The following is a 22074-nucleotide window of genomic DNA, read 5'->3' on the forward strand; positions in this document are numbered from 1 at the left end:
GTGTTCACATGGAGGAACACTTTTATTGAGAAAGAGCTCATAAGACCACCTACAATGGTGGTGTTGAGAGGGTAGTTTAGTGTTGAATGGGTAGTGTAATTGTGTTGATGGGTGTGTTGAGTTTGAGGAGAGAGGAGAGAGATGTTGAGAAAACTCAACATGTTGAAGGTGGGGCCGGACGGGACACGTGGCGCGTTTTCGTTGGCCGCGTCAGGATTTTTATCATCTTAATCTTTTGAACTCAATTATTTCATTGAAAGAAATTTTAATGGAATTTTTTTTTAACCAAAATTCATGATTTTTTTTTCTCTATAAATAGAGATTTGGTTCGTTTGATTTAGACACAGAAAAAAAAACCAAATTTTTCGCTATTATTATTCTCTTTCTAAAATAGTGAAAAATATGAAATAAAAAAGTGGTGGGGTAGGGTGTTGAATGAAAAACCATTGGGGTGGTTAAAAATTGAATGAATGTTGAATTGGAGAGAGAAAATAATGTGGAATGTTGGGAAGAGAAAAAGTGATGTTAAGTGTTGAAAATCATTGTAAATGATCTAATGCATTCATTTGAGGAAGGAGAAGGGGGTTGGTAAATTACTACTCCATTCAACACAGTGGCGGACCTTAAGGTTGACATAGGGGAGCTGTAGCTCCCTCAGAGATTTGGCAAAAAAATATTTTAGTATATAGGATATATATTATACTATGTAAAATCACATATATAATACCTAACAAGTGTCAGTTGCAGTGGTAAAAAGTTATTGTTTAAATTATATGTTGAGTGTTTGATTCTTAGGAGCCCCACTTTTGAAAATATATTTAACCTTCACCACACACTGGTTTAAATTGTGAGAGCAATTTAATACACAAGAAAAAAATATAAAACTTATGTCAACATGACAGTACCAATTTTTTTAACTTGGGCTTTGATTATGCTACTTTATGTAAGAAAATTTAGTTATTTCATTACGCTTAGCAACACTTTATGTGATTTTGATTTTAGTATATAATATCATATATCAATATGTAAATTAAAACACTTTATATGATTCTCTATGAAATATTTTTTTCATTGTTAACAAAATATTTCAAAATTTATACATTTAAATTTATTTGAGCTCCCCCATAAATCTTGATGAAGTTCCGCCACTTTCAACAAACAAATTTTGGACACCATTCAACAAACAAATTTGGCGTTTGTAAATAATATGACATATTGTTGAGTGATGATGTAATTAAGAAAACTTGTACTGCCAATTGAAAAGAACTATTTTTTAATTAATAGTACTGTGTAGTTAGGAAAAACAGAATAACAAGGAATCAAGTTTGAGGTGTGTAACAAAGAAACTCTCATAACATCAGCAAGGACTAGGAGTAGGAGCATATTTGCCAATCTAGATAAGTATATGCTGGATAACATCTCCTTATGCTGAAACTCTCATAACATCTCCAAGCTTGACTATATAATCTGCATATTGGTTATACCTTAACTAAGCAAATGCTGGATATTGACTATTCACTTATTGTAAGCAAGCCTCTGATGCATAGTGGATGGAGCTTTCAGTGCCAGAACATCATTTCAGTCCCATATATACATTCAACCTTGCAGATTCTCATTCTTTAAGCTAACATAGGTCATTCATTTTTGCGCCTCATTCGAAACATATTGTTAATTTCTTTTAGGAATACCTAAAACTTTTTCATCAAATCAAACACTTTCTAGATGGGTTATTAACTTATTATCCATCCATTTAGTTTTAATTTTTATAATTGGTTGGTTTGGAGGAATTTCATTGAGGATGGGTGGTGAATTATTGGATCCACTTCCCCACCGTACACCTCTCTCCCCACGTAATCAGTGTCGAACTGAAAAAATAGAAACCACGCTAACCAACTCAGACACGTCATCAATAGAAGGATCCACATGAGTTTCTTCAGTGTACGAAACGAACCGAATAATTCCCCAAAGCAACGCATGCCACTCGCGTGAGCGTGATCACCATCATCACCGTCGTCGGTTTTTTGAAACATCGCCGTTTGCGGTTGCGGTTGCTCCTTCACGTAGATCATCGCTGCAGTGGAGAGGATCAAGAGAAGAGTGACATAGATGAATAAGCAGCTCTTCAGGTTCGTGTTGGAGGCATCGCAGGCGATTGTCTTCGTGAAGGGGAAATGTTGGTAGAGTTTGCCAGTGGTGCCGGGGAAAGCTTGACACTCAACATTTTAAATGAGAATTTGCTAGATATCAACTTTCTCCATGTTACCCTCTTCTTTGAGTTATCTATAAGACGTTGAAACAATCCAAAAATATAAATAATCAGAGATAATGACGGACCCGTGCAATGTACGCATGTTTTCCTTTTAAAAAAGTAAAAAAAAAAATGTTTAAATTAGTGTATAGAGATTAAATATTTCAGCTTACAAAATGTAATCAACAATAACTTTACAAATTCTATGAGTTTCATTCTGAAGGGACCAAAAGTGTAAAATTGTGATAAGTGAGGGACCAAAAGAGCTATTAAACCTAATTAAAACAAGTGAATTGTAAAACGTACCTTCCATGATTGAAAAGTATTGAAGAAGGTGAATGATTCCCCTTGTCCTGTACTCATATTTTCATGCCGTGGCTTAAAAAACTAAAAGTCCATTGATTCCCGTTTTTCTTTCTTTCGTCTACTTAAACCCTGTGCATTTTTATAGTTAATAACAAACATGGTTCATAAAATCAAGGCTTAATGAACTCTATAATACTTTGAGCAATCATTGCCCTTATTAAGACATGCAACTACATAAACCTATGGAATTGAATGTGTACTCAAACTAGAATAAAAAACCGAAAAAAGAATACAAACAAATAGGTAGTGGTATTGTGAATAATTCAATCACATGCTACAATATTACTAAATTGTTGTTCTAAGATACTGATGAAGGGCTTAATTAAGTTTTTGATCTCCAACCTCTCTCATAAATATGGCTTTAGTCCCAACCCCGGCGTAAGTATGGGGAGTGGGCCCTAGTTTTTTGCAAAATAGTTTGCTTTGGTCCCTCCGGCCGTTTGGGTCAACGCTAGAGCTCCAGGAATCTCATATGGCATGGCGAATTTATCTACTGTGAAAAATAAAACATTATTCAAAAGTTAAAATAGTTTTTCTCTAAATTAGTTTAGCACATAAAGACTTTATTTTAAATAATTTATTTTTCGTAATTAATACAAAAAGAAATGTTGTGTCATATTTTAACTTTTTTTCCTATTTATAAATTATTTTTGAAAATGAAACAGTATTATTAATAAAATAAGATGAGACGAATAGTCTCCAAGGAACGAAGTAAAAGATACAAGCACAAGCGCCCAAACCCAAGGCCAAACAACATTTTAAATGAGAATTTGCTAGATATCAATTTTCTCCATGTTACCCTCTTCTTTGAGTTATCTATAAAATGCTGAAACAATCTAAAAATATAAATAACCAGAGATAATGACGGACCCGTGCAATGCATGCGTGTTTTCATTCTAAACTTATGAGCTCTCATATAGTTAAGGGGTCATAAGCTTTGTTATTTAATTAAAAAATCACTTATCATTTCAATCCTCCTCCTCTCACAAAAAAATAATTAAAATCATAACTTAATGATTACTTAAATTTCATCAAAAATGAGATATTTGCAACCTATTGCTAAATAATTTTCCAAATTTTATAATTTTAAAGGACTGTTTAATAGTTTAATATATTTATATTGAAGAGTTCAAAAATATATTTATAATGAAAGGAATATGAATTTCTACCAATTAAATTACTTTTGAAATACTATAATTATAATTTTTATAAATTGTGCCTAAAAATATTTCAATAAATGGTAAGAAAATATTTGAAATTGCAAAGAAACGTTTACCGCGAATGGGGCTCCAAGGATAGTAAAGAGAACCAACGTGCCTGCCTTGATACAACCATTAGGCTGGAGCAACTCATGGCCGCCAATGCCGTCGTAATGACGCGACTGCTTCGCCAGCTTGGCCACCAAAACCGTCATAGCCAAACCAACCGCGTTAACAATCCCCCACAATCGCTTCACTCCGCTAACCCCCGTGACAGCGCCTCCATCCCCAACGACGGCGCACCGACCACCGAGTTTAACATGAGCCCGAACGTACCCAATCGCACCCCATACACTATAAATTGGCTGTCTAACTTCTCCACCGTACACCTCTCTCCCCACGTACTGAAAAAATGGAAACCACACTAATCAATTCAAACACGTCACCAACAGAAGGATCCACATGGGTCTTTTCAATGTTCGAAACGCACCGAATAATTCCACGAAACAACGCATGCCACCCGCGTGAGCGTGATCATCATCACCACCACCGTAACCATCGTTGGTTTTCTGTAGCGGCTCTATTTGCAATTGCTCCTTCACGTAGATCATCGCTGCGGTGGAGAGGATCAATAGAAGAGTGACGAAGATGAAGAAGCAGCACTTCAAGTTCGCGCAGGGGGCACTGCATGCAATTGTCTTCGTGAAGGGGAAATGTTGGTAGAGTTTGTCGTTGGTGCCGGCAGCGTAGACGCTGACATTGTCGATCGCCATGAAGAAGGAATCGAAGGAGTTTGTCGTGCGAGTTTTATGCTGGTCGCCGGCAGCAAGGAAGGCGCAGAGAGGGCCTTGGAGCATGTTATTTTCCGGATATTGGGCCGCAGAGCCAGATTAAGTTGGCCTAGTTGCGATGTATCCCGAGTAACTCAACGTAGGGGGTGAGAAGGGATAGTTCCAGGGCCCACCCGAATTGCACGCCGGAGGCGATCGACGCCACAACGATGATCTTCTAGAGAGGACTCGACTCCTCGGTGGTAGTGGTGGGGCTTCCACACGAAGGGAAGAAGGCTTGGTTTGATTGTTGTGTGCCAATATCCCTATATTAACTAGAGATAATGGTGGACCCGTGCAATGCACGCGCAATGCACGTGTGTTTCCTTTTTAAAAAAATGTTTAAATTAGTATATAGATATAAAATATTTCAGCTTATAAAATGTAATTAACACTAACTTTACAAATTCCATGAATTTCATTAAATGATGAGTTCCAATTTGCTTGATTGTGATGTATTGCGCCACGTGAAGAGAAGGCTTGGAGTGATTGTTGTGCGCCACTTCTATGTGTTACTATGTACGTTCGTTATTATTATTCCGCCAGCAATGGTATGGAAACTCAAAATAGGTACTTCCGGCGAGGACTCGGCTCCTACGGTGGTTGAGCTTGAGCCTCCACGTGTAGAGAAGAAGGATTGGAGTGATTGTTGTGTGCCATAGTTATTAGTTCAAAGGAGAGAAAGAAAGAGTAAAGTTCTGATATGCCACAAACAGAGAGAGTAGAGATGCGGGAAAACTTTTTTGTTATTCTTATATCAAAATCCAAATTGATTACACGCTAATGAGCCATATATAGCTCTAACTATCAACTCTTCTATTTACAATAAAACCCTCAAACTAATAATAACTATTTTGAATTAACTCCTAACAATAGTGTGATTAGCTTAAGTGTGTTTTTGTTGTTGTTTTGGGGAGAAGGGTAATAAGGGTTTAATTTATAATGAGGGAGTGAGTGAGTGAGTTGCATAAAATTGAGAATCTGATGAGTTTCATGCCCGTGGCTTACAAAACTAAAATTTCATTGATTTCCGTTGTTCTTTCTTTCGTCTACTTAAACCCTGTGCATTTTATGTACCGAAAAAAAACCTTGTGCATTTTCATAGTTAACCCTGCGCATTTTCATTAGGTTGCTTACCATGTTTGTTATTAACTATGAAAATGCACAGGCTTTAAGTAGACGAAAGAAAGAACAACAGGACTGTTTTCCCAATATGAAAGTTCTACGATGGCAACGTTAGCGAACCACATTGCAGGTTGCAGTAAAAGGGAAAGAGTTGAGTTTTGTGGTAACTGATGCATTGTTTGGAAGGACGTGCTTAAACTCAGAGAGAGTTGGAATTTTGAGGGAGAGAGCTCTCCACCTACATTTAGTAGACGGAAAAGAAAAGAGAATAATTAGTGTGGGGCCATCACTATATATATATAATTAAAAATGAAGAAAAAGATGAGAGAGTTGGACTTGGATGAGATTAAATTATTTTTATGCCAATTTTCCAATTTTATCACTATGTCACTATCCTACTTTTATCCTTTTCCATTAAGCAAATACAACTTTTCTACCTTTAAGAAATAATACATTTGCTTGGTAGTAAATATATTAAATAATAAATTATTTAATCGTGAATTGCTGCGGTCACTGTGGTAACCGACGATGGGCTGCACCAGCAGGCCCGAGATCGGGCCGCAGAGCCATATGTAAGCGGCCTATTTGTGAGGGATGCCCAGTAGCTGGACATAGGGAGTGAGGAGGGAGAGTTGCAAGGCCCAGCCAAATTGGACCCCGCAGCAATGGAGGCAACGGCGGCCATCTTGCGGAGAGGGCTTGACTGAGTTGGCGCCGGTGGAGGTTGTGGTGCTTCCATGTCGAGAGAGGAAGGTTTGAGGTAGAGGAAGGTTTGAGGGCGAGGCTGTTGTGTTTGCGTTTGAGTTTGGTGCTGTGTTAGATGTTGGTGGTGGAGTGGTCAGTTTATAGAGTGGCTGAGTAAGGGAGAGTCGTAGAGAAGTGGTGGATAGAGGGAGAGTCGTAGAGTGGCTGAATTAATGAGTGAGATGGCGGAACTTGAATGAAAAAATTGGAGGGGCCAAATAAAATCTATATAAGAAAACAGTATTGCATAGAATAGGTATCTCAATCTATATACAGACCAAAACTAAAATCACACGAAAATATCGTTATATAGGTATCCTTAGCAAAATAGCTCATCTTCCAATTTTATCACTATGTCACTATCCTACTTTTATCCTTGGGCTTAGAGGTATTTCGTTTGGAGTTAGGAATTACAACATCGGTACTATCATCCTGCATTTACATTTAACTTTTTTGGCAGTGGAATTAATTTGAAAATCAGAAGAAGAAAGAACTTTGAGTTGTAACAAAGACAAATCCCATAGACTCAGCTAGGACTAGGAGCATATATACCAATCTAGCTCCAAGCTTGAGTATAAAATCTGCATATTGGTTATACCTTATTATCTAAGCATATGCTGGAAATTGACTATTGATCACTGTTTGTGAAGAAAGTCTCTGATGAATACATAGTGGATCATAGCATTAGCAGCACATCTCCGATACGGTGAAATGGAGCTTTCAGTGCTAGAACCTCCTTTCAGTCCTATGTGATATATATACATCCAACTTTGCAGAATCTCATTCTCTAAGCTCACAAAGTCCATTTAACTTTGCACCTCATTTATTTTATTCGATAAAGACAAAAGTTAAAATATTAAATAAGGACTAAAAAGCTACTATTATATTTAATACTAGTATTTTTCACCCGTACAACGCACGGGGAACGCACGGGGGCATTATTTTTCATTTTGTACCGTGTTTTTAATGGTTTTTTTTAATTATTTATTCGTAAGTAAAGGAGAAAAAATAATATTTATTTTTTGTGATAATTATATTTTTTGTCGAATTGTTAACTTATCTTTTTGATTGTGTTTTTTTTTGTCGTAGGTTTTTTATGAGTGTATTTGATTTTTTATTTGTGTTGTTTATCCTTATTTATCTAATTGATGCTTCAAATTTACTCTTTTGATATAACAATTTTATTTTACTTTATAGATAGAAGAAGTCTTTTTTATTTGTAAGATCTTATTTTTTAGTTTCATAACTCATATGAAATAAATAATAATTACTTATTTAAAATAATATTTTGAGATTAATAGTAGAAAACTATAGACTAATTAATATTAATGGAGGAAGTTCAAAGAGAAATATTGGACTGGGCGAGCCCCTAGAGGGGCAACGCCCAGGGTTCACACCACCCCGTGGCGGGTCCCAAGCCAGTAGGGTTGGGCCTCGTTCAGCCAGGCCCACACGGCCCATTAAGGACACTAGCATATGGGGGGCCAACACTACCTCTATAAATAGCTAGCAGATACCAATTGTAAAGGACTTTTGGCTCATTTGATGAAATAACACTCGAAATTCAGCACTCTCTCTCACTCTCTTTCTCTCTTAGCACAATCCCTCTACCTCTAGGTACTATACCTCTCTTCAATGTTCATTCCCAGAACATTTGGCGCCGTCTGTGGGGATCGATAAACTTTTGATTCCCGGATCACGTGGATTGATTGCACCACTGATTTTGCTTGAGATTTTCGTTGTTTTTCGTGGATTTCGTGGGACGGATTTTGATGACGGAAATGGATCTTGGATGATCTTTTTGGGCTCTGGATTGGAAAAAGAATACAGTGCACCTTGACCTTCAAGAATTCGTGTCGCCACAGGTCTCCCGGCAGCATCTTCTTCCACAAGGTTCGCCAACGATGGCGGCGGAAGTTCGGGAATAAAAGCATCGAAGACAAGCCACGCATTCTGAGGCGGAACCGCTTGTGCTACTGGGAGGAGGGGATTTGCGATTTAGAGTGGACGGATCTGTTGATTATTGCGGCATCACAGGCGGATCGTGGCGGAAGCTTGATCGCTGTTGTCAATCGACGGAGCAGGAGCTAATTCGAGACTGAGAAAGGAATCGATGAAACTCAGTGGCTATAGTGGACGGGAGAATGACGGATCAAGAAAGCTGATCAGGTTTCGAAGCGGGAGAAGAAGCAGCGGTAAAAGGAGGAGTTTCAGATCGGTGGCAATGCGGAGGGGAAGGAACAGGGTGCGTTCACGAGAGAATGACAGATCGAGATTCAGCGTGTAGAAGGGTGTTAGTTCTTCAAGGCGCATCCAGCGATGGCAGATCGGAGCAACACGGTTCAGACCGACAATGAGGAGCGTCAACAGAGGTGAAGCTTCAGGTCGAGGAAGCATGTAGGCAAGGGAGAGCAGATCGGTAATGACGAAGAAAAGAACGAAGGCGAGGAATCTGTCCAGAGCACAATACATGAGGAGCAGAGCCAATCCCGAGACGTTTTTTGATGAGGCGTGGGAATTCTGGCGGGCACGCTTTTGCTTTAGTGGTTGAAGTTCGGCGAGCAATTGTCGGCGGCGTTGAAGTTAGGCGGTGAGCAAATTCTTGCGAGCACGTTTGCTTTGGCGAGCACGTTTGCTTTAGCGAGCACGTGTTGGCTTTGGCGAGCACGTTTTGAAGCTAGGCGGCGAGCAAGTGTTGTTGGCGATGGGGTTCGGCGGCGAGAGAATTGAATGTCGCCGACGTTGGAATCTGGCAAGCACGTTTTACTCCGGCGGCGGAATTCTGGCCGGCACGCTTTGTTTTGGCCATGGAAGTTTGGCGAGTAAAGCGTTGCTATGGTTAAGATCGTTGGCAAACAAATTTTCCAATTGGCAAACAAATTTTCCAATTCCTTCAAACTTTTCCTCCATCTTTCATTTGATTCCCAGTGTCGGCGTTGCGGCAAGTGACTGCTGAGCACAATGGCAGATTACTGATTTTGGTTGAGTAAACTGAGGCAATGGAGGCTAGTTGAACTAAACAATAGTGGTGTTCGAACAAGGCTCAGAAGCTGGAGTTGGAATGATACGCCGGAATTTCACATGTTCAATAAGGTTTTCTTTAGCACCATGGATGATTGTTATGATTATGAAGTTGCTGCAGGAGCTGAGTTAATTTATTCTATTATCAACCTTCTGATTCTGAGTGCAATATTCATCTACGGTCAGATTTAATTTGACATTTCTAGAGAATGATATTAATGATATCTGTTGATTACATTAGAGTATAAAGTTCTCTCATTTCACCAAAATACCCTTTACACTTTCTGTCATACAAGTATGAAATTCAGGAAAGGCATGTGCACATGGTCAATTTGCTAGGAGAAGGAGTAACAGTGCAGAGGAAGATAACAACATGAGATGCAGCACATTGGATTATGGTTTAGCTTGGAAGACTCTTCCATAAGCGGTTTGTTATTGGGTGGGACAAGCTCCTGATGGCGCGATTTAGTTACAAAGTGAAACAAGTTTCACGATGAACTAAATTAGCCCCGGAAAAGCCCACGTAACAACCGGATTCATTGGCGATGTGTGGGGTACAAATTGCCCATTCTACTGAGCACCACTTTGGTAATCCAACTGGCCATTGGAACCCAAAGCACTTTGAGTCCCGAAATGGGATGATCACACCAAGGGTGGCGACCTACCGCTAGGGTGGTGACCACATGCCAAAGGGTGGCGACCAAACGCTATGGGTGGCGACCTGTAAGACTCAGTTTCTAGACACACAAAAGTCGCCAAAAGGGTGGCGACCTGACGCTAAGGGTGGCGACCTACCGCCAGAGGGTCGCGACCTACCGCAAGAGGATGGCGACCTACCGCTAAAGGGTCGCGACCTACCGCCAAAAATGAGGGTAGCGACCTACCGCAAAATGGTGGTAACCTACTGCAAGAGGGTCGCGACCTACCGCAAGAGGGTTGCGACCTACCGCCAAAGATGAGGGTAGCGACCTACCGCAAAATGGTGGCGGCCTTACGCTGAGAGTGGCGAGCAAGCCAAACTAATTTCTTATAAGGCACAAAATTGCCATTTTGAAGCCATAAGAAGGCGGCGACTAAAAAGTGTACGGCGGAAGCATTCCAACATGATTTACAAAATATCCAACGGCGGTATAAAAAGCTATGGCGAAGGGTTGCTTAAACATAGACGAATGGCGAAAAAGTACACTACAAGGTGACAGTAAAAGCTAAAGTAATGTTAAAATTACTTTATTCATTGTTTTCTTTCTCCTGTTCTTCTTCTTCCTCTTCTTCTTCAGTCGCTGTCCAGAGGTGTTGGTCAATCAGGGGAGGATCGTCGGGACCAACCAGTCCTTCGGCGGTTATCTCTTTCATTACTCCCATGGCGCTAAAGTCAAAGTTCGGGTACAAATGTTGGGCCTGATCTTTGGCGAGGTAGAAACCGCGCTCGCGGTTGTCAAGGGCGATGTCAGCGGCTTGTTCCCTCGCCTCAGTGGCTTTGGCCTTCTCCGTCGCCAGCTCGTCCTCTAGTCTTTTGATCTTTGCCAGTTGGGAAGCAATCTCAGCATCTTTCGTGGCGAGGGCCTCGGCATGAGTTTCGGTCGCTTTCTTGATCTCCTCGGACGTAGCCTGCATCACCGCCTCCATGTCAGACTTCGCCAAGGCCAAGGACTCCGCAGACTTTTTCTCTTGCTCCGCCAACGCCTTCTTCACTAACTCCAGCTCAGTGCGCAGTATGGCAAGCTCTGACTCCTTAGCAATCAGCGCCTCGCCTCGGGCGATCAAGTCCTTCTCAGCTTGCTCTTTTTCCTTTTTGCAAGCTTGAAGGCTTGCATCAAGCTCATCTGCTTCTTCCTTCATCAGCGCCAGCTGATCCTCCAGCTCGCCGATTTTAATCCCCGCCGTGCCAATCATCTTGTCGGCATAGACTTTGTCTTTTCCTGCCTGCGTCGCCAGTTTGTCGAAACGCTTTTCCCAAGCAGCGGCGGCTTCTTGATGCTTAGCACTTTCGGCCTTCAACCGCTCAGCTTCAACGGTGGCGGCATTGAACTTCTCAAACGCGTGGGCAAAGATGCACCCAGCGCGTAGGAGGCAAGCAAGAGTCTCCTCCTTGGTGTCATTAAGGCCCCGACTCAAAACTTCTTTTTCTATGGCGTCACGGTTAAGACCAGCAAGTAAGAATTCTGAGGGTTCAATGGCGTTGGGGAGCATATTATAATAGCTCGAAGAACCGACCTCGGGAGCAGGGGCTTGTTCAATTTGAGCCGCTTCAGAGGTAGTGGCAGCGCCAGGACAGGATTTTTCCCCTTGATGAGGCGGGGAAGGCATGGAGCCCGCATCATGTGTTGAGGGCGGGCTAGGAGGCGCATCTTGGCGAGGGGGAGACTTCGGGGTTTCATTTTCTTTTTCCTTCTCTCCAATAGGAGTGTCGGAAGACGCAGCAGCTTTTGTGGTGGTTGTGGCACCGGCGGAGGCGGCTGTGGCGCCAGCAGAGGACTCAGCGGCAACAGCAGCGGTCGCACCGGCGGTGGCAGGAGTAGAAGCTGGTACGGTGGTTGGCTCGATAGCCACGGCGACGGAGGCTTCAGTGACATTTTTGCCTTTAGGCGCAGCAGCAGTGGTGGGCTGAGCGCCAGGGTTGGATGTGCCGGCGCCGGAGGAGGCTTTGACCAATCTTTTCCTCTTGGGAGCTTTGGTGCTCTCGGCTTGGTTCTCAGCACCGCCCCGTTTTTTCGCGTCGCCCTCAGTGTTGAATTTTGGGGAAAAGCGAGCCATTCTCCTCTCGCGGGCCTTCAGGAGCTCGGCGTTCGTGAAATTCATATCTTCTGTAACAGTAAAAAATACGATCAGTGACAACATAGGAGACGAGAAAGGAAATGTCAATAATAAAAGTGAGCTATGGGCAACCTAAGTATTTGGGAGTTCTTGAGAGGTCAGCGCCCTCAAGGACTGTTGTGCAGTCAAGGATGGGAAGTGGGGCAAGGAGATTAAGAAAGGCTTTGTCGTTGGCGGACAAAGATTCCTCTGAAGGATCGGTGATCCCATTGGGCTTCTCCGTCCAGTAAAGAGGAAAAAGGGCGGTCCCGTCTCTAAGGGTGAATGCCTCTGGGTAGGCGGGATGAACCGCCACACGGAAGTACTTCTGTGCGAAGGAGGACTTCGCGTTACTTTTGTGGGGATGCAAGCACTTCCGGCCGGCTCGGGCCTTCAAGGAAATCCATCCTTTGTTTTTGATGGACTTGGGGTCGACGTCGTAGAGGTAGAAGAAACTGGTGGGGGATGGGGCGATGCCGATAGCGGCGCTTAAGATTTCAAAACATCGAATGAAGGCCCAGGCGTTAAGGTGGAGTTGGCAGGGAGCCGCGTTGATGTCGCGGAGGACGGTTTGGACAAAGGGCGAGAAAGGAAGCCTGATTCCAAGCTCGCTAAACATGTATTCATACGCAAAGAAAAAATGGGATCTCTTTACGTCGCCGTCTGGCTTATGAAGCCAGGGGCGGTCCCCAGGATTGCAAATCCAGATCCTGAGTTTCGCGCTAAACTCATCGTCATTAGACAAACCACCCAGGGAGTTCACGAACTGCACGATGAGATCGCTGTTCTGGAAAATAGAAGGTTGGTCTATAGCCTCGTGAGTGGGGGCTATTTGGACTGGAAGGGGCAGAGTGGCGTAGGTTTTTAGTCGGTAAGGTGGGATCTCCGGGGCCTCTAAACGGAGGCCGCCGGCGGCGGTGGCATCAGGGTCGCTTCCGGAGGAAGAAGAGGAGTGGTTAGGGGAGGTAGGGCTTGAAGCCATTTTTAGAAGACAGTGAAGTGAAAGAAAGGAAAAGATGAGTATGTGTGTGATGCAAAGATAAGGACAGTGGGACTCACCGGAGTAGGATGTGAAGAGTGGGTAGCGGAAAGGGTGATAAGCGACGGCTCCGGAGCGGAAGTGGGCAGAGGGAGTTTGGTAAGCGATTAGGGAAGTAAAGAGGGGTCTCGGAAAGGGATGACTGTGGGGAAGAAGGGTTTTTATAGGAGAAGGGGAGAAGCTGGAAGGGTGACGCGTGTTGGACGCGTGTGGAAGGTTGGAAGTCATGATGGTTTTGGGGAGGTGGGTCGCGTGCAATGGGGAGTTACTGCGCACGATGGGACGGTTATGAAAGGTGAAGTGACGGTTCCGGAGAAAGAGGGAAATTGATGTAACCGACACATCACGTGGGGCAGTCACGTGAGGCAGATAGAGATTTGAAAGGGTTTTAAAATAAGGGAAAGCGCGAAAAGCCTCGCCACTATAAGGATCAAACACCATCGCCTGACGGGTGACACCAACAACAAAGCTCAGTCGCTCGCCGGGGTTACCGCCAGTCAATGATTGAATGATCAGCACATGACCCATGCCTGCCACCTTTCCCGCCGGCGAACGATCATACACCTGCTCCAACTTATCGCCAATACGAAGTAATCGTTCTCGCCGCTTGTGGACTTGTGGACTTGCCAGCTCAGATTGCTCGTCAAGTCAGTGGACTGGGCTAAAGCGAGATGGTGATGGCGATGCGGCGAGTGAGGACACTCCTACTCCTCATGACTTGGACAGAGTCTGGTGGACTTGTGGACTCTGGCGAGAGAAGGAGCATGCGTGCTGGGCGGACCTTCTCCTAAGGACGATGCGGCGGCGACTTCGGCTTGAAGACACATTATGCTCTCATGCTTCGAGCTCGGTGTCTCGTGGACTGGTTGAATCCTTTCACCATATTAAGGGACTCGCCCCGGAAGCAACTTGATCCGTGAAGATGCTACGAGGGGCGGATGCGGGAGAGATTGGCGGGAGACCATGTCACCGGGCGAGCCGGCTTCTATTCAGCGAGTCACGTCATATGTGGCGGGCCACCACGACTCCTTAATCTTGTAGGCGTTTGTACACCATCTTTCTAGGTCCCGCGTCAATGGGTGATTCATGTATTTGTGTATTTCCTTGCGCCTATTAGCGGTTTATGTTTCATTCGCGCCATGTCGGCGACCTACACGCTTTATATATTCTTTGTTGATCCCGCCGAGTAGCGTGGTTAGGTGATCTTCTAGGCGGGGAAGCTATTGCAGCTAGAAGCTTGGGAATAGTTCCTGCGCGTTGGTCGGAACCGCCAACCGAGGAACGCCGTACCAAGTGGAAAGTGGCAACGGGCGACCTGCTAGGGGAATCACAAGGGGACAGAGATTGGCGGTCACATTTTGAAGACACACTTCGCTCTCCTGCTTCGAGCTTGTGGACTTGCGGACCAAGGGCGCTCGCCCTTCATCTTTCCACGACATGTTGGCGACTTGGATTTTTTGCATACACGATGGATAAGCATTAGGCAGTTATAGTTTTCTTAAAGACACACTTAGCTCTCATGCTTCGAGCTCGGTGTCTTGTGGACTTGTGGACTGGGCGAGCCCCTAGAGGGGCAACGCCCAGGGTTCACACCGCCCCGTGGCGGGTCCCCAAGCCAGTAGGGTTGGGCCTCGTTCAGCCAGGCCCACACGGCCCATTAAGGACACTAGCATATGGGGGCCCAACACTACCTCTATAAATAGCTAGCAGATACCAATTGTAAAGGACTTTTGGCTCATTTGATGAAATAACACTCGAAATTCAGCACTCTCTCTCACTCTCTTTCTCTCTTAGCACAATCCCTCTACCTCTAGGTACTATACCTCTCTTCAATGTTCATTCCCAGAACAAATATATAGGGGAGGTTTTTTTATTGAATGGAGGAAGTTTATTGCAGCTCAAATCATGGTGCGCAATTAGCCTTAGTTTAGCAGAGGGTGTTTCTTGGGTTTTGGTGGGAGTTTGGGTTTCTTTAGGGGTTTATTGAGGATTTGTGAGGGCTTTTAGATATGTTTGTATAGACTTTGGGTATCTTGGGTTGTGTGTTATATTTTTGGGGGTTCTTTTTGTATTTGTTGACTTTTGCTCCCTTTGGAGGAGGGTGTATATCCTGTCAATTTCCTCATCAATATAGTTATTGCTTTCGGAAAAAAAGTTTATTGTCAGCATTAATTATTACTTGATTAATGATTTAACAAATTTAAACTAATAAAGTATGTCTTATAGAATTCCCTAAGTTTTAATGTTAATTTTTTCCTATGAAATTTCATAACTCATGAGTTCAATAATATATGTGCCTAAATACAAATTTTGTACTTTGTTAGTATTAGATTTTGCTATTCTTTATCAAAAAAATTAAGTATTGGTAAAAATTATAATTATATTAACGTTGATATATAAACTGGAAAATAATAAATATGTAAAAAATAAATAATTCACAGTTTTTTATTTGGTTAAAAATAATTCATAATTGGTTCATATTAAACCTAATATAAAATATGATGAAATCAAGTTAAACCCGTCTAAATAAAATTTTCACAATCTAAGTAAATTTGGACTTCCCATTTTTTTAGAAAAAAATCAAAGAAGTAGTGAGCTATAAATACTTATTTGTGAAAATGGACATCTAAAAGTTAGGTCAGAAGAAAGCTTGCATATATGCAATATGCAATTTGGGGATTGTGAGCATCCGTGACTATTGAGAAGAACGATGCAATGCAGAGTACAGTAATGAAGAATGAAAAAAATAGTAAAAATCAACATAGTTTTAGGGTAATCCATTTAAGGAAGCAATGTTAGAGGTTAAGTCATATGGATTATTGTTGTTTAGAAGATGCAATTAGTTGTCTTGTGGTATTATATGTCTTTCTTTTAAAAAATAAATTAGCACTTTAAACCTTGATTTATTCAGAGATGATCGACTACATGAAAATGATGTCAACTATATTAAATAGTACAAAATCATATTTTGCTGTAGGAGTTGTGTCACCTCTTCAGTTTATGAGATGCCCATTTAAGTAATCATGTATTTGTGCTTTGTGAATCTAAATTTCCTAACAGATGCTTGAACCATAAAATTCTGAATCACATAAACTTGTCCTACACATAGTGTGTCACTAAACTGTGGCATTTTACTCTGGTTAATGGTTTCATAGATCTTCAATTGCGTTTATTTTCAAAATGAAAAACTACAATTTTAAAAATTCATGTTTGTTATGGTAACAATAAATAGTTTGAATTAGGTACCATGAAAGTCGGGAAAACAAAGAAATAAAAATACCTATTTAACGATTAAGAGCAGTTCAACACTATTACAATTTGAGGTTTTTTGAAATCTCTTGTTTCCCACACATGAAGCACACAAACTTTAATCTTCCATTCAATATTTCTTGTGAAAATGTTGGGTACCTTATGCGAAATTTGAGTCATCCTACATAACAAAAAGTTGAGCAAATCAAAGAGAAAATAATTTTTTAGGTGTTTCAATTTTACATGATGAAATCAAGTTGAAGATCACCATGAAATAAAAAGCATGTTATAACACATGTCTAGTACATCAATAGTTAGTCGTTGGATATATGTTCTTGGGAAAATGTCTTGAAGGTTGAGCCTTTGAGAAAATAAAAGCAAATACCTCAACAAAGCATATGTGACACATGTTGAATGAGTATTGACACTTATTTATATAGTTGTAGGCAAAAATGTTAGTGATAACTGATAATATTTTTTTCTTTTGATAAGATCTTATTTAGTATTCAGCATAACTTTTTGAATTTCATAACTTATATAAAATAAATAATAATAATTTTATTTATAATAATTTTGAATTAATAGTAGAAGTCTATAGAATGACATTGATGAAGGAAGTTCAAAATGAAGGAATATGAGTTTTTTTTATTGAGTGTCCTTTAACTTTTAAATTTTTTTATTAATATTAATTATTGGTTGATTAATATTTCAACATATCTGAACCAATAATTTGTGTCTTATGGAATTCACAACTAATATCATATTTAATATTAATTTTGACATATGACATTCCATAACTCATATAAATTAAATAATAATAAATTCATGTATAAAATCGTAAATACCCTCTTGTTCATACTACCCTTCTGATACATAATTGGATGTTTTGAAAAAAATAACAATTTTTGCATATTGAACTCGAAGTGTCATGCCATTATTACTTAATATTCATACGGCGCAGGCATAGTCTTTCATTTTTTCTCTGGAAAAAAAAAAAGAATCATCGGCGCCAAACATGAGGGAATGCTAGACATTTGGTAATTTTTCCGGATGCCAAAATAAAAGATCCCATTGAAGTGGTTAATCCAATGCATATTGTCTGTACATCCGGCTGTACAAATTGCATAGTATCATAAATAGCTATTCTGGAGATTATCCATCTTCTGAAAGAAATAATAAACAGATACAAATGAAAATTTTATAACTTTCCTCACTCGCTTCAAATTGCGAGTGTATCTTTTATAAGCAAGAAAAACCATGAAAACAACTCCATTCATAAGCAATTTAATTTTGAAAAAGTCAAAATTATGGATCATTCTTTGCAAAATACTTCTTTCACCTACAATATCATAATCTGACATTCAATTTAAGAAAAAACTCACAATCAATTAAACCAATCTGAATAAAACAAAAATAAAAGAAAACCATAATCACTTAAAAATATGAATTAAACAAAAATGAAACCAAATGATTGAATAATCAAATGACCGACGCAAAGTGACTGAGTCATACCTTCATGTCGAAATCGGCTCAGGTTTGGAGGGCTGGTAGAATCATGTTTCTCTATTGCGTGTGTGCTTTGATGACAATGTGTAACTGTTGAATGTGGAAGAGGAAGATGAATTAAACAGTCAAGATTGAAAGTAATAGATGACCAAGATTTCATCTTTGATTATTATACCGAGATTTACTGGAATATCCATGGGTAAACTCTAGTTCATGTACAATGATTTATTGAATTCCTGTTTTAAATCCTCCAAGTTGCCAAAACTTTCCCTTTATATATAGTATAGATAGATAGATAGATTTGAAGTGATGATGTGTAGAATATTAATAGATGTAATTTAATGTAGCACATAACATGTTTAGACAAGTCCCACTCTAGTCTCAGGGGCAGTATAGCATCTCCTTTAATGGTATCAATTATTTTGTTCTACCACAATGTATTATTGCTGGACAGGATTCTACAATCTCTCATCTCATTGTAAATGCTCTGTTATTTTCGATCTTCATCTATTAACACTTTCATTTTGCACATAACCTTTCCTTTTGCTATGATGGGAATAAGAGAGATTGTGATTAATTGTAGTGCTAGTAATTAAACAAGATGAGAAGACAATGGAAAGTGAGTGGAGAATAGGAAAGTAGTCTAGTCCAATTCAGAACTTTACATCCCAGAAACATTATTGATGGATTAACCAACCAACCATACATGCTTAACATCACTACATTCCCCTCAACACCCAAATTGCACTAAATATCAGATAAATTAAAAAGACAGGGCTGGGTCCTGATTGAACAGGGTTATATACAGCCACATCAAGCTTTACAATTAAAATGATGACTTCTGTGTTATTAGTCATTGATGATGCCACAAAAATGGCTACTTTCAGCACTTGTTGGGATCTAAAAAAAACTTATACAGAACGGTTCCAGATAAAAAACGTTCTCATTTTCGCATATTAAAACACGGCGACAAAATGGAGAGGTCATGAAAATGTTCCTGCTGATTAATGGAAGCCTCCTCCGGAAGCGGTTGCAGCCTTGACCAAATCGGGCGGCGGAGACGGCAGAAGAACCATTGATAATATGCCACTAATAGCAGCTGCCACAGCACCCACCACGAACGCCGGCAAGTTCCCGCCGCCAAAGAGATCATCCCAGTTTCCACTGGATACTGACACCAACATCTGTATACAGGTGCACTCAAAATTAGTCACAAAAATTTCACAAAACAAGATATGAATAAACAAAATTAAGTATTAGGTGGATAAATATGAAGTGAACTTGATTCTACCTGTGGTATGACAATTGCAAGATTCAGCACTCCTAGAGATAGCCCTGAAACATTTGAACACAAATTCAAAGTTAACAATTTTTGTTTGATTAAGATAAGGTCTTGAATTGAAATTATTTAGCTAAGTGGGTTCCATGATTGTCCTACCTTGGCCTGCCCCTGAGGTGCTGGAGAATATAGAAGCTAGAGCAAAAGGTATGCTGTAAGTGATCTGAACACATGCACAACAGAGTGTTAGTTTATTAAAACCATGTATCTTACACACTACACAGCATAAAGTTTTGTAACTTTTCTTATGCTTGCTTTTAACTATTTCCTCTTTGGAAATAGAATGGATAATTGAAGAAAGCTAAAGAAGTAGATTTGTATGTTACTTTAAGCTAGGTTACTGTTAGGAAATTGCAATGAAAAAGTTCAATCCATTGAATACAATGAACTGTACATAAAATCTGACCTCAAACTTTGGATATGTGAATGGGTGGTATCTTTCATTTAATTTATTGAAAGGGTTAAATCAGGATAGGGTATATATGTTGCCAACCCTGTCTACACTTTTAATTATTCCAAAATTATTAAAAATGATCAAGGTTGGCTTGCTGTTTGGTAACTATAATTAAATTGACAGTTCATGATCAAACTCAAAAGGAATCACAATTATTATTTTTTTCACAATTGTTTGATTATTGTCCTTTCCAATTCAAACAAAAGGAAACAACCAAGCAAAGTTTGTTTTTCCAAAATGAATCCAAACAAAATTTGTCAAGTTCAGAATCAAAGTTCAATTAAGCCTGTGTAAAATTCAAAGCCCTGTTTTGTTTTCACTGAACCAGACACTGAATGCTCTGTACTATCAGCCACAAAAAAACCAAAGAGAATCTCACAGATCATATTCATAACATTCACATGATTTCTTCCATGCATGAAAATTGAAAAATTTGCTCCTCCAAGTCCAATCCCTTTTACTAAAATAATTCAATAAATAAATACTTTTTTTTTATAAGCTCAATAAATAAATCAATAAATAAATACTAAATATAGCTAAAGTAGTTTAACTTTACTATTGTCTTACAGTAACATGGAAATTAAAAATTATTAATTATGTAACCTCACTTTTTGTCTATAATCTAGCTCCCATACCCTAATTAGTATTAATTTAATCATGTACATATTTCAAAAATGAATTAATTAGGAAAATAATTCAAAATTGCAAGTTAGATACTTACGGCGAGGGGGATTCCGAGGACGGAGAAGAGGGTTAAGGCGCCGGCCTTGATGCCACCGGAAGGAGGCAGAGGTTCCTGGTGGCCGTGCACGGTGGTGTATTGCCGGGAATGCTCGGCGAGCTTGGTGACGAGAACGGTTAAACCGAGGCAAATTGCGAGCAAGAAGTTGACAATTCCCCATAACCTCTTCACGCCACCAACCCCGCGCGCCAGATACTCCAACCCCAACGACGTCGCTCCGAGCACCACCGAGTTCAGCATGAGGCCAAGAGCACCGGCGTGAACACCCTGATCATAGGCGTGATCCCCAACTTCTCCGCCGTACACTTCCTTCCCCATCCAATCGGTGTCGAACAGCAAGAATGGGAACCACGCGATCCAATTGAGGCAAGTCACGAGCAGAAGGATCCACATCGGCCTCTTCAATTCGCGAAACGCGCCGGATAACTGCCCGAAGCACGGCATGCCACCGTTATCGTCGGAATCGATAACCGCCTTCTCCGGCGAGAGTGGAACTTCCTTCACGTAGACCAGCGCGGCGGTGGCGAGAGTTGTGAGAAGTGCGATTGAGAGGAAGAAGCAGCTTTTGAGATTCGCGCAGTAGACATCGCAGGCGGTGGTTTTCGTGAACGGGAAGACATGGTAGAGCTTGCTGTATGCTCCGGCAGCGTAGCCGAGAACGTTCCCGACGGCCATGAAGAATGAGAAGAACGAATTCGCGGTTCGTGTTTTGCGGTGGTCGCCGGCGGAGAGGTCGGCGAGGAGAGCGCGGCAGGGGCCTTGGAGCATGTTGTTGGCGACGTCGAGGATCCAGAATCCGACGATGAAGATGGCGATGGCGCGGGTGCGAATCTTCTTGTCAAGCCTGTCGCCTAAGGCGTGGCCGAAGTCGGCGGCGTAGCCGATGAGGAAGACGGCGATGGCGACGGCGAGTGCGCCGGCGGCGATGAAGGGACGGCGGCGGCCGAAGCGTGAAGTGCAGCGGTCGCTGTGGTAACCGACGATGGGCTGGACCAGCATGCCAGAGATTGGGCCGCAGAGCCAGATGTATGCGGCCCATTTGTGTGGGATTCCAAGAAGTTGGACATATGGGGTGAGTAGGGAAAGTTGTAGGGCCCAACCGAATTGGACACCGGCCGCGATGGAAGCGACGACGATGATTTTGCGGAGAGGACTTGCCTCCGGTGGTGGTGCTTCTACGTGGAGTGAGGAAGGCTTGAGGTTGTTGTGTTTGGAAAGAGGCTCCATAGTGAGTGTTTGCGTTTTGGGGTTGTGTTTGGTGTTGAGGTGGTGGGGGGTTTTATAGTGTGGGATGGAGGGAGAGTGAGAGTTGGTTGCATGTAATGTTTTATAGAGAAGAGAATCTGATTTGGTTTGCTTTTTGAGAACAATATGAGTGTGAGTGGTAGGGTGAAAAGGAATGGATAATTTCCTCAACAA

The 22074-nt window shown here is 41.2% G+C and overlaps 1 protein-coding gene and 1 pseudogene across 1 annotated transcript; both read right to left on the reverse strand.

Annotated features, from left to right (window-relative positions):
• Positions 1-2731: 2731 nt before the first annotated feature.
• LOC130719896 (sucrose transport protein SUC1-like) lies at positions 2732-6507 on the reverse strand (annotated as a pseudogene).
• A 12237-nt stretch (positions 6508-18744) lies between these two features.
• Positions 18745-21948, reverse strand: LOC130716991 (sucrose transport protein SUC8-like). The gene is made up of 4 exons (XM_057567066.1): positions 20635-21948; positions 19559-19622; positions 19412-19455; positions 18745-19304 (listed from the first exon to the last, which is right to left on the reverse strand). Exons 1-4 carry the CDS (start codon positions 21880-21882, stop codon positions 19125-19127), a joined length of 1536 nt encoding a protein of 511 aa, XP_057423049.1. The 5' UTR covers positions 21883-21948; the 3' UTR covers positions 18745-19124.
• Positions 21949-22074: the final 126 nt, after the last annotated feature.

Source organism: Lotus japonicus, chromosome 5, assembly GCF_012489685.1.
Source record: "Lotus japonicus ecotype B-129 chromosome 5, LjGifu_v1.2".
NCBI lineage: Eukaryota > Viridiplantae > Streptophyta > Magnoliopsida > Fabales > Fabaceae > Lotus > Lotus japonicus.

What these genes read in the sequence shown, in the direction of transcription:
- LOC130716991 (XM_057567066.1), bottom strand. Translation starts at nt 21,882, where the DNA reads ATGGAGCCTCTTTCCAAACACAACAACCTCAAGCCTTCCTCACTCCAC. An exon ending in TCCTCGGAATCCCCCTCGCC is followed by an intron (nt 19,623 to 20,634) that starts GTAAGTATCTAA and finishes GCATGTGTTCAG; the next exon opens with ATCACTTACAGCATACCTTT. An exon ending in CACCTCAGGGGCAGGCCAAG is followed by an intron (nt 19,456 to 19,558) that starts GTAGGACAATCA and finishes CAAATGTTTCAG; the next exon opens with GGCTATCTCTAGGAGTGCTG.